At 35.8% G+C, this 12339-nt stretch overlaps 1 protein-coding gene across 15 annotated transcripts in view; it reads right to left on the bottom strand.

Annotated features, from left to right (window-relative positions):
* The window catches only part of HMBOX1 (homeobox containing 1), a 189035-nt gene that overhangs the window by 106625 nt on the left and 70071 nt on the right, over positions 1 to 12339 (bottom strand). For 13 of the 15 annotated variants that reach the window (XR_002123222.1, XM_019636144.1, XM_019636135.1 and 10 more), the window contains exons 2-3: positions 10321 to 10400; positions 940 to 1416 (exon numbers count right to left, since the gene is read on the bottom strand). Coding sequence is in view for 14 of the 15 variants with exons in the window: in XM_019636144.1 (XP_019491689.1) it covers positions 940 to 1416; positions 10321 to 10343 (500 nt within the window). In the remaining variant the exon portion in view is untranslated. Of the gene's footprint in view, positions 1 to 939; positions 1417 to 4251; positions 4371 to 10320; positions 10401 to 12339 lie in introns of those variants that run through there. The other 2 variants (XM_019636138.1, XM_019636139.1) reach the window with 2 other exon arrangements.

The following is a 12339-nucleotide window of genomic DNA, read 5'->3' as shown; positions in this document are numbered from 1 at the left end:
AAACTATTAACCCCCGTCTTCCAAAACCTGTACTGCCTCCTTATAAACTGTCTCCTTACCATAGTCTAGCTCACATACAATCCTTGTAAGACCAAACATGCCTTGCCTTTCCTACCTTTTACTATTCCCTTAACTTTAAATAAAGTTCTTATATTTCAAACCAGGGGCTCTCTTTTAAGGTTTAGCTCAAATGCATCCATTCACTTAACATGTTACACTCTTAACATGTACGAAAGACAGTTCAGGTCCTGGAGACACAACCATCAAAACCACATGGTTGCTGCCCTCAAAGAGTCGCAGGCCCAGTGTGAGGCCACTCCTAACTGCCCCTGTTGAAAGTGGACCTCTCCTTCGCTCCCCAGTCTTTCAAACTCTAAGTGCTTACACTTGTCTTGTAATAGATAACATTAAATATATATATGTATCTGGCAACTATTGCTAAAATTAGAACTTTAGCTTCTCAGGGGTAAAAACCATGTCTTTTTCTTCCTAAGAACACTACTTTTTATATAACAGGTACTTAAAATTATTTTGTGGATTGGTAGGTTGGGGGCGAAAATTAAGACTACATATTCTGTATCATGATAAAATCATCTTATCCCCCAGGAAAAGTACTTACAATGGATTTAAGAATTAGAATGTGTCTGTTAGCAAGGCTGAAAATTCAGATGTTAGCAATTAGAGCCATAAGGAGAAGGCTAATCTTTGCTTTGATAAATAGAATGAAAAAGGCTTATCAAGCAGCAACGTGAAAGGGCTGAAGTAGAGAAGAGAAAATCTGAATTAAAAACATAAAGTTTGAAAATTTTGTTTTATCTCCAAAGTGGGGAAGGGGAAATCGCAGTTCTTATAGGGAAGGAGCTGAAATACAGCTTCTTACTCAAAAGCGATCTAAGGACACAGACATTTGGGGGACTCTGAATAAGCAAAGGAACCAACCTCATTAATTCCTCCACTTTATCATCTACATCTAGGTCCTCTTCTGAGGCTTCAAAACTGTACGATCTCTGGCCCATGCTGTTTGCGTGGTAGCGAGTGGGGGACATCTTCCCGTTGGATGTGGATAATCGCTCGTTATTCTCCCTCCCATTTTGATTGGTAGTGCAAGGCTGTGGGGAGGTGTCGTAACTGTTGCTAGGCGATGGGGACATTCCCGAATGCTGGGTTTGGGTGGAAGCTGTGGCTGTAGAGGAAGATGCTGGAACATTGTTGGTACTATTCCCGTAGGAGCTTCCTCCATAGCTGGACCTTCTTCCAAACTTGTCACTATGCTCTTGATCTAGGCGGTCCAGAGTTTCCAAGGCATGGAGAATTTCATGTTTAGTCATTCCAGTACGCCGGAGGCGCTGAAGCAGGTCTATCTGCTCTATGGTAAATCTGGGTTCATCCGTATAGTGAGACATGGTTTCCAACAAACTAAAAAAAGAGATGAAAAAGGAGTCTCTTTACTTACAATATCTATCTACCCAGGAACATATCATGATAGAGAGTGCTCAGCAGAAGACGCAACATTTTTACATCAATTTCTTTACTGAAAATGATTAAGATATTATTATTATAATGAACCAAAATTTCAGTTATGGCAGTGATACCAAAATAACAGATTTAAGTATGTACAGTGTTAAGCCCAGGCTATGTGATTACATACGTGTTGCTTTCCATCTCATATTTATTATTCTACATTAGAGTATTAATAGAAAGTTGCTGAAAACATAGTTTGTATAATCTTGTTTTACTAAATATCAGCAAAACTGACCCAGACCTGTATAACTTCTTTTAGTGTAAACAAACGATTTGATAAGCTAAGCCCAAGCAAATACTAACAACCAGCAACAATATTTAAATGAAAAAGTGAGGTACATTAAAAAAAAACTTATTAAGCACCATTTCACCTACCACTTAGCAATTTTGTGAGTATTTCATCTCTGTAATGCATTCTTTGTTAATTGATATCCTGAGAAATGGCTCTTTTAATACAACAGTGACCCCATAAGATTATAATGGCGCTGAAAAATTGCTCTCACCTAGTGACACTGTAGCCATCGTAATTGCCATCAAAATGTCATAATGCAACACATGACACCTGTGTTTGTGGTGACAGTGGTGTAAACAAACCTACTGTGCTGCCAGCCGTATACAAATATAGCACAGTTAATTATGTATAGGACATAATATTTGTTAATAATAATAAACGACTATGTTACTGGTTTATATGTTTACTATACTATACTTTTACCGTTATTTTAGAGTGTACTCTTTCTGCTTATAAAAATATGTTTGCTGTAAAACAGTATGCAGTGTTATGCCAGCAGTAAGTAGTCTCATACATCTGGTGTTTAACGCATCTCTTGGTTGCATCATTTTCTCTTATGCTTGATTCAACCTCGTGATGTTTGTACAGTAATATGCTGTTCAAGCTTGTAGCCTAAGAGCGATAGGCTATATATACCATGTAGCCTAGGTGTGTAGTAGGCGATACCATCTAGGTTTATGTAAGGGCACTCTATGATGTTCGCATAACACATCGCCTAATGACACATTCACCAGTACATATCCCCATAGTGAAGTGATGTATTACTTTATTAATGTTAAAGGAGTTGTCAAATACAAAAATTAATTTAAAAAAGAAAGAAAACTAAAAAAAAAAAATCCTCACTATTTGAATTCCTTTCTTACAAAATCTGACTTTCCTATTTAAGATTTTTTAAAGTGGTAATTTCTTCTATTTTTATGTTTATAGTTCCAAACAGGATGCATGGCATGTAGTAGGCTCTCAATTAAGTGTTTGCTGATGGAAATAAATGTCAAGACATTTTCTCATCTTTTACAGGTAAACATCTGCTCTGGGCCAGTTCCCCTAAGCTACTAGAGATCTGTTTCTTTATCTATATTAAAATTTTATTGAATATTTACATCTAGGAAGGCACTGGGCAAGAGTTTTATATAATGTAATCTCATCTAATCCTCACAACCACCCTCTGTGGCATATTTTTAATATAATTTTATATTGATTGATTATTGAGGAAACTATGGCTCAAAGTTGGTTTGTACCTTGCAGAAAGTCTGATTAAGAAACAGAAAAAAGGTGCATTTTCTCAATTCATTGAGATTTTGCTTCCTGGCAATTATCAGTTTGGCTCAAATAAACTCATAAAAAATTTTTTTTAAAAAGGAAACAGAAAAAAGATTTAAACCAAAATATTACTGACTCCAAAAGCACACATCATTCTGCTTTCCAATATATGGCAGGACTTGCTGGAATCATATGATTTGGACATAGGCTGTTGTACTCTTTTAAGTCTCCAGTTAAAACCACTTAGATAAAACCACTCTACTAATGGACTAGGGGTTCTAGTAATCGTTTTTTTACATTTAAAATCTTTGCTCCATCGAGAATTTATATTTACTTAACGAGTGTGAAAGGATTTGAGCTTTATTTTTTTTCCCAAAAGGATAGCTGGTTGTTCAAAATACTTTATTGAGTAATATGTCTCTGTTCTTGTGATCAGAAATGCCACCTTTATCATATACCAAATTTCCACACAAATTGTATCTAACCTTTGGATTCTCTATTCTACTCCATTGATTTTTTTTTTTTTTGGTCTTTCAAATCCTTTTTTAAAAAATAAGCAGGCAGCAATCTAGAATTTTTATGTGAAATCACTCTAGTTTTAGAGACAAGCTATTTCAAAATGAAAACAAACAAACAAACAAAACTGAATACATTTTGTGGACTGAAAATAACACGTTGTAGGACATTTGTACCCATAGGCCCCAGTATCTATCTGCCTTACACCTACACCCCATTATCTCCTGCTTTCTTCCAATACTTATTGGTGACCTGCTATCTATAAGTCCTATTTGTATGATTATTACATTCTTTCTTGATCACCTAGGTTTTTTTCCTCCAACATTTTATAATGAAAAACTTTAAATACACAGAACAGTTGAAATAAATTTACAGTGAACAACCAAATACAAGTCACTGAGATCATACCATTAACATTTTACGTGCTTTATCACATACTATCCATCGCTTATGCACCCATCCCTCTATTCATCTTATTTTTTGATACATTTCAAAATCAGTTACAGATATCTGTATACTTCCCACTAAACACTTCTACATGCATATCACTGACTGGAGCTCAGTATTTGCTCAGGTTTTTTTTCCCTGAGGTCAAATTTACACACAAAGAAATATGCAAATCCTATATTTATCATTCTGTGAGTTTTGAGAAGTACATATACCTGTGAAACTTGAATCCATGTGAAGGTACAGAATATTACCATCACACCAGGAAGATGCCTCAGGTCCCTTCTATGTCCCTTTCCCTCAAAGGCAAGCACTGCTCAGGTTTGTTCCCACCACGGATTCATTTTGCCTGTTCTAGAAAATCATATAAATGGAGCACAAAGTTTCTGAGACTCATCTATGATGAATGTGTATATCAGCAATTTGTTCCTTTTTATTGCTGGAATTGTAGGAGTATACCACAGGTTTGTTTTTCCATTCTATTTTAGACACTTGGACTGTTTCCACTTATTAGCTATTCTAAATGCTTTGGCTATTACAATTGTACTCTAATAATTTTCTTGTTAGTTTAGTATATCCTCTTATAATATGTCATCACCTGGTTGGCAGAGGAGAGGAAACTTTCAACTAGAGTAACTCATTTACTTTTTCTCCTGACCAATTTCAAAAGAACAGTATATCCTGCTTAACACAAAGGATGCGTTATGAAAATGCTATGCAGTGCCAGTAATGCTCTATGTTCCATGCTTGTTACAATACACAGGTATATTCGCTGTGAACATTCACCAAGTTGTACACCTCATTTGTGCATTTTTCGGTATGGATATTATACTTAAGGTTTGTTGAAAAAACTATGAAAATTTTCCTTAAAATGGCTTATAATAGACACTTTACACTTTAGGTTCTGTTTTAACCCTCAGCCCTTTGTCCACTCTATCAAGGGCTTAGTAATACAGCAGTCCCCTTTATCCACGGTTTTGCTTTCCACTGTTTCAGTTACCCGCGGTCAACCAAGGTCCCAAAATATTAAATGGAAACTTCCAGAAATAAACAATTTATACATTTTAAATTGTGTACCGTTCTGAGTAGCATGATGACATCTTGCACCCTCCTGCTCTGTCCCACCTGGGATGTGAATCAGCCCTTTGTCCAGCGTACCCACTCTGTATACGCTACCTGCCCATGTTGGTTATCAGATGGACTGTCGCTGTATCTCAGTGCTTGTGTTCAAGTAACACTTACTTTACTTAATAATGGCCCCACAGCACAAGAGTAGTGATGTGAAAGCTGGGAGATACCAAAAAGACGCTGTAAAGTTCTTCCTTGAAGTAAAAAGGTAAAAGTTCTCAGCTTAGTAAGAAAAGAAAAAAAAAATCATAGGCTGAGGATGGAAAGATCTATTATGGTAAGAACGAATCTTCTATCTGTGAAATTGTGAAGTAGGAAAAAGAAATTCGTGCTAATTTGTTGAGAAAGACCACATTCATGTAACATTTATTACAATATATTGTTACAATTGTTCTATTTTATTATTAGCTATTGTTGTTAATTTCTTACTGTCTAATTTATAAATTAAACTTCATCATAGGTATGTATGAATAGGGACAAAACACATGGTTTTAGGCATCCACTGGGGTCTTGGAACATATCCCCCTTGGGTAAGGGGGGAATACTATATATTAACCCTCAATCCTAGGAAGTTCTCTGTAAAAGTAGCTGCCAAATCTCTTTTGTAGTACAAATAATTTATCCCTTAATTTAATTCGGTAAATTGGGGTTTCCGTACATTACTCTTTTCCCTCAAAAGCAAAGTAGGCCATTGCTAACTTAAGTCTTTCTGTTTTCAAAATACTTCATAAACTGACCTGCCCTCACTTTAAATATGAGACTTCAAGAACTGTTTTATTGTATGGACAAACACACATAAAAATCAAACCAATCATGATATTGAAGGGGACCAAAGTTTTGCCACCCAAAAATGTGCTTTTTGGGATACTGATTCTAAGCTGGTCATTAAGAAACAGAAGACTCGGAAAGAACCTCTGACCCTCCACCTTCCCTGCCTAAGGGAAGTCAGATAGGAAGGCCTGCTTCAAGAAGGGCAGCTTAGCATATTTACTTTAGGATTTTCACCTTAGACTAATATGAATGAAATTCGGAAGCCAGGAAGGATCCATGCAAAAACCTGTTCTGCTGGATTCTCCTCCATGTCTCATTGTTTCCAGGTTGCCTAGCAGGAATTTGTTTGCCATGTGCTCCACTTTTTCTTGGCTACCTATGAACTGCCTACTTCCCCATCGAAATCCCAGACCTCTGCCCTCCACAGCCCCCTTCTCCTTGATCCAAAATGGTATAAAAACCTCAACTACTCAATGCCTCTTTGGGTCTCATTATGACACCCCGGAATGTACATTCACATAATAAACTTTGGACATTTTGTCTTGTTAATCTCTCTGTTAATTTGATTATTAGGTCATCTAGAAGAATTTAGGAGGGGGAGAAAAATAAATTTTTTATGCCCTCACAATGTTTTCCTATCTATTTATATCAGAACAGATAGTAATCTGTATAACTCTTCAAATCTCTCTCTCTCTATGGAGCAGCACTCTTTATATTAGCATAAAACTAAAATAAATGATATGAATTCAACCTGTTACTAAAAAGTATCCATCCTGGGCCGGCCAAGTGGCTCAGTTGGTTAAGAGCGCGAGCTCTGAGCAACAAGGTCGCCAGTTCGATTCCCACATGGACCAGTGAGGTGCGCCTGAGCTGAGCTGCCAACAGGTGGTGGGATGGCTCAGCTGGTGAGAGCACCGGCTCCTAACAACAAGGTTGCTAGTTCAACTCCCACATGGGATGGTGGGCTATGCCCACCCGCAACTAAGATTGAACATGGCACCTTGAGCTGAGCTGAGCTGAGCTGCTGACGGGCGGCCGGATGGCGACTGGACTTGGAGCTGAGCTAGCTGAGCCCTCCACAACTAAGACTGAAGAACAACAACTTGGCTGTTCCCCTTCCCCAATTCCCCAACACTGTTCCCCCTCCCCAGTTCCCCAACAAAATCTTAAAAAAAAAAAAAAGTATCCACCCTAAAGCTGGTATTACAACTATCAGAACTAGAGTCCACAGTTTCTGAAACAATGTAATATTTTATGTCACTTCAGATTCACTGATGATGGGAACCACTTTCATTCCAAATGCCATAAAGGAGATAAGAGAACGCACCTATTATTTTGTCTGCCTAGAATGCCTCACTGTTTCCAACCACATGTTCTTGGGGCTGCCACTCATAATACCCCATCTCCAGGCCAAAGAGGTGGACACACAGAAAGTTAAGCCTTGCTCTCCTCGAATTAGTCAGGTTAGACTAGTGGACAGTCACTATAATTGTGTTCACTTGCAGGAAGTCTGGTACATTCCTCACTGTGTGGAAGACGCTAATTTGTAGGAGAATGATGCAGACATACCAAGAAATGCAGAGCAGAAGAGAAAGGTCTGCAGTGCTTATATCTTGTTCTAGTAATTCCTAAGCCCCTGCTGCATCCCTGCTCTTCTTGCTGTATTGTTATATAAGAGAATAAAGTTCCCTTTATGCTTCACCTCGTTTAAATTAGATGTCTGTGCCTTGCACCAAGAGAGGTCCCTAACCCAAAGATACACGTAAAGTAAAAAGATCTACAACTGCTAGAATGAAACATATGATTCACTAGTAAGTAGAGTCATAATGACAGAAATGAAGCAGGATCAAATCATACATATAACACTGAAGGCACAATATTTTTCTGAGAAAATGCCAGGATTAGAAGCCTTCTTGGATATTGAGAATAAAATCCAATGTGCAGTCAACATAAACAAATTCTGTCTCATTTCCAAATTTTGTTTTTGTAATTGACCTAGTGTAAGCATAAAATCATGAAATTATGACAGCACGTGGCCTACAAAGGTCATCTAAGTCCATGATACCAGCAATTCTCAGAAAAAAATAACACGTAAGCACAAGGATGTTCACAGTATAAGGAACAGCTTCCACTTTAAATGACTAATCTGAATGCAGACTCAGGCCAACAATAATGGAAAATAAGTGAGAAGAATTTCGGCATGGCAGTAACACAGGCAATATTTAAAGCATAAAACAACAATTAAATGGAGGACTTATACCTCAGTTCATCAACTGATGTTCTAAAAGACCATACTGTCAGATCATAATAGTAAGCCAATATCACAGTAAACTTTATCCCTACTGGGATATGTACCTAAACCCTTCCTGGATATGGCATGCGGTCCAGAACATACTTTCTTCAGCTAAATTTGTAGAGCAAAGAAGGTTAAAGTATTCACAAATGATTACTCTTGAAATGACATGTGTAAAAATGACATTACTTCCTAACTTATAAAGCATGAACACTTAATGAGATTTTATTGAATAACATAGCATTTTCTTCAGCTTGATTCTGCCATCTCTTATGTTTTTATGTAAAATGACTAGGCAAAACATGGCCTAGTCATAAGTTAGTTTTGTTTTGATTACATGGTGTTTACTGCATGATGAGTTAACACATTCTCAAGTCAATCATAATATTCATCAACTAAAGATGTACTCAGGCCCTTCTTACTATTTATGGCACATAACCCTCTTTCACAATTAATAGTATCATCAAAAGAATGGCAGTCTTAAAGTAAGAAAATGACAAGAAAAATAAAAAATATAAAATTAAAAATAAGTTAAAAATTTTTTTAAAAAGAAGAAAAAATAGAAAAAAGAGAGACTAAAAAAAATGAGACAGAAGAAAATGACAAGAAATGAGAATAAGTAAGAAATGAAGGGTTACTGGGGACTGAGCCTGACAGTATGGTAAAATGATTCAATTGATATAATTCAAACCAATAGGAGAACTGATAAAAGCATAAGAATACAGGCTATGCCTATAGATACCAGTATAAAAAGATTCTTTCCGTAATAAAAAGACTTCGAGAAAAACAGGGTTATATTCCAATGTGTCAATCACACTTTAATAGTTATTTCTAAATTATCATTGATTAAGATTGAGATTTCTTATTGTAGCCACCTCACGCATATTTGGGGGGAAAAAAACAAGTAAAAACATGCAGGTTTATAGAGGGAGAATATAAGAATATAAATTAGGTGTGGAATCAGAGAACTGGAGACCATTTAGACACAAATCATTTATTCAATAAGATTGACTGAGTGCCCCCTATATGTCAGACCATGTATGAGGCACAGAGGATGCAACAAGGAACAAATCAGGCAAAAGTTCCTGGCCTCATCATGCTTACATTCTTATGACTATTAAGAATAGCCATTATTAGATAATAGTAAAAAAAAAAAAAAAAAAAAGGAGGGGGAGGAACTACAGCCCAAAGCCACGCAATGCCATCCCACTTCCGAAGGACACAGTTACTTAGCATAAACTCAAGCTACAATTCACATGTTCTGGACCATTCCTGAGACTTGTCGATACATGACAGCCAATGAGAGAGGAAAGAAAATCTTTAATGAAAAGCCTAACTAATAAGGGAAGCCTATCTTAATGTATACTTACTGGATTATAGAACTGTCAACCAAAACAGAAGGAATTTAATCGAAACAGAGACGGCACCAAATTTTAGAAATACTTATGCTAAAGGCACTCTGCATTAGACTCTAAAGATGCACTTAATGAGCTAATAGATACTTTATCTTCTTTAATATCTGAAATTCCTGGAATACTTTTATTCAGAGGCCTATTTAATATGAACTAGTGGTTCATATCCTAGCATAAATGAACTCTCAACATAATACCACCATCTCAATTTGTGTTTTGGTTTTTTTTGCCTGACTCCAAAGAAAGGCTTTAGCAACCACATTAGCTAATAGGCTTAACTACATTTTTATCCTCAGTAGGTAGAGGAAAATAGCTAAGGTGCTAGGAGTTTGCACACAAAAGGCAGTAACATGCTTCCAAATAATCTGCTTGTCACAAGGAATCTAACACTAGCTCTCTCAAATGGCTAAACATCTATTTCACGTTTATAGGCTATTAAGCAGTTTAAAATAATAATTTTATGTTGAATTAAAAATTAATGTCAGACTTCAAAGTTGAAAACAGAAATGGTGAAAGAGGAAGTTGATAGATTTGAAAATTCATCAAAGAAATTACATGATTACGAAAAAATTCTTTCAACTCTATAAACGCCTATCATTTTGAATCATAATCATAATGATTTCTCAACTTTATTAAAACAATAGAGAAGATAAAAATTAAGAGAAGGACTAGATACTTACACCACTGGGAAGGAACTGAGCATACTTTACATGAGGTGAATCAATATCCTTTCTAGAGATGATCAGTTTTATTTACCATTCTGTAGAATAAAGACAGAAATTCAGAAACACTTGTTAATCCAGTGTTGAATAAAAACTTTAATTATATAATTCAAGGATATTAACAGCTAACATCAACTAATCAAGTCTAAAATTATTTTGTAATTCTGAAATGAAACACTGGTTTGAAGCAAATTTAAAAATAAAAAAATATTAATGATAACTTTCAAAATTATTTACTTGGAAAAAGTAATGAAAATCATACCCATTATCAGACACCACCCAGGGAAACAGATTTAAACATGCAATGGAATATATACACTATAGTGTTAACTTTTTGATAATAACATCAGTGCAGCTAAGCATAATCCTATAAACAAAAAACACACCACAGCACGATTGCAACTATGGGGTACATGCTGGGGTCTAGTTCCAAGTATATTACTTATTTTACTGTTAGCCAAATCTTGATTGACTTAATCCTCTAAGTCTCAATTTTCCTATCAATCAAACAGGGATAATAGACAACTTCTTCAAAGAGCTGCAAGAAGTTAAAACATTTTCTAAATGGTGGTGATGAAGCACTTCGCAAACTATCAAGTAGCAGGGGCTATCACCACCCATTTAAAAAAGGATGAATACCTACGATGCATTTAGATCACTGAACACAGTGTAACAATGGAGGAAGTCTAGTAGTCCCCCCTTCTGATTAGCATGCTATTGCTTCATGCAGCCATTTAGACACTCTGACCCCTTAAAATTCAGACATAAATCTTAACAGAAAATGAAATCTACTATTCACGGTTTAGGAGCTAAAGATCATGTATTACTGACTAAACTTATTAGCAATTTCAAACCACAATCTATCGAGGCAAATATTTCCATTAACTCAAAGTTAAAGATTATAAATTAAATGAAAGTTTAAAATGTTGATGTCAAAAACTCTCACATTAAAATACACACTCAGCACTGAATTATATTAAGCAAGACCAAAGTGTCTAACAGTGAGTAACGATATATGTGAAATGTACAGGGTAAAGTTAGAAAGCTTTCACATTTGCATACCCTAAATTGTAGCTTTAATGAAGTTCCTGTTGTACTTAATTTTCTTGCTGACTTAAGAAATACCTGTCCTAAAAAAGTAGAGATAAAGTACAAAGAAAATCTACTGAAAATGTTGCTGACTGCATATCCCTAGACAAAAAAATATAAACACCAAGCCACAAAACTGATTATTGGTCAATACACATTTTTCACTCTTGCTCAAATTCACTTAAAAAAATATACTAAGTAGCCATGTGCCCTGGCACCGGCGCAAGATCATAAGATGTGATCCCAGCCGTTTATGAAACTGTAGAGGAGGGTCAAATAAAAAGTACACAGACATATCACCTAATAAAAGGCCTAATGTGGTAAGACTAAAAATAAAAGGTTTATAAGAGTAACAATTTAGAAATTAATTTGGGTTACAGAGAACTGGGAAGACTTCTTAAGAGTGAGATCTCAGCTTTTATCTGAAGATTAGAATAAGATTTGCACCAAACGAAGGTGTGAAGGGAGATGAGAAATCAGTGGAGAAAAGATTCTTGAGAGAAGGACCAGTTAACGTGGATTATGAGGCATGTTTAGGGAATAAGTAAACCTGTGTTCCTGACCTTTAACATGTATGCATGAGGAGTAGAAAGGCTCAAAAGGGAAAAACGATTTCCCAGGAAAACAGGAAACTTCAAAATTGACCCAAGAGAAATGAATTCTTGAACAGAACCAAATACCATAAGTAAAAATAATTAAAAATCTACTATAGAAAAGACATCAAGATCAGCTGGGTTCTCAGCAAATTCTTAATCTTAAGAACAAAACAAAACAAAAATCCCACATTCTAATAACATTAACCACAGAAAATTACAGAAAATGTTACAATTCATTTTATGAAGTCAGAATAACTCAATACCAAATCTAATAAAGGTAGTACACAAAACA

This window comes from Hipposideros armiger, unplaced genomic scaffold, assembly GCF_001890085.2.
Source record: "Hipposideros armiger isolate ML-2016 unplaced genomic scaffold, ASM189008v1 scaffold_27, whole genome shotgun sequence".
Taxonomy (NCBI): Eukaryota; Metazoa; Chordata; class Mammalia; order Chiroptera; family Hipposideridae; genus Hipposideros; species Hipposideros armiger.
Note: the sequence above shows the minus strand (reverse complement) of the source record. Positions and strands in the feature narration are given on the sequence as shown.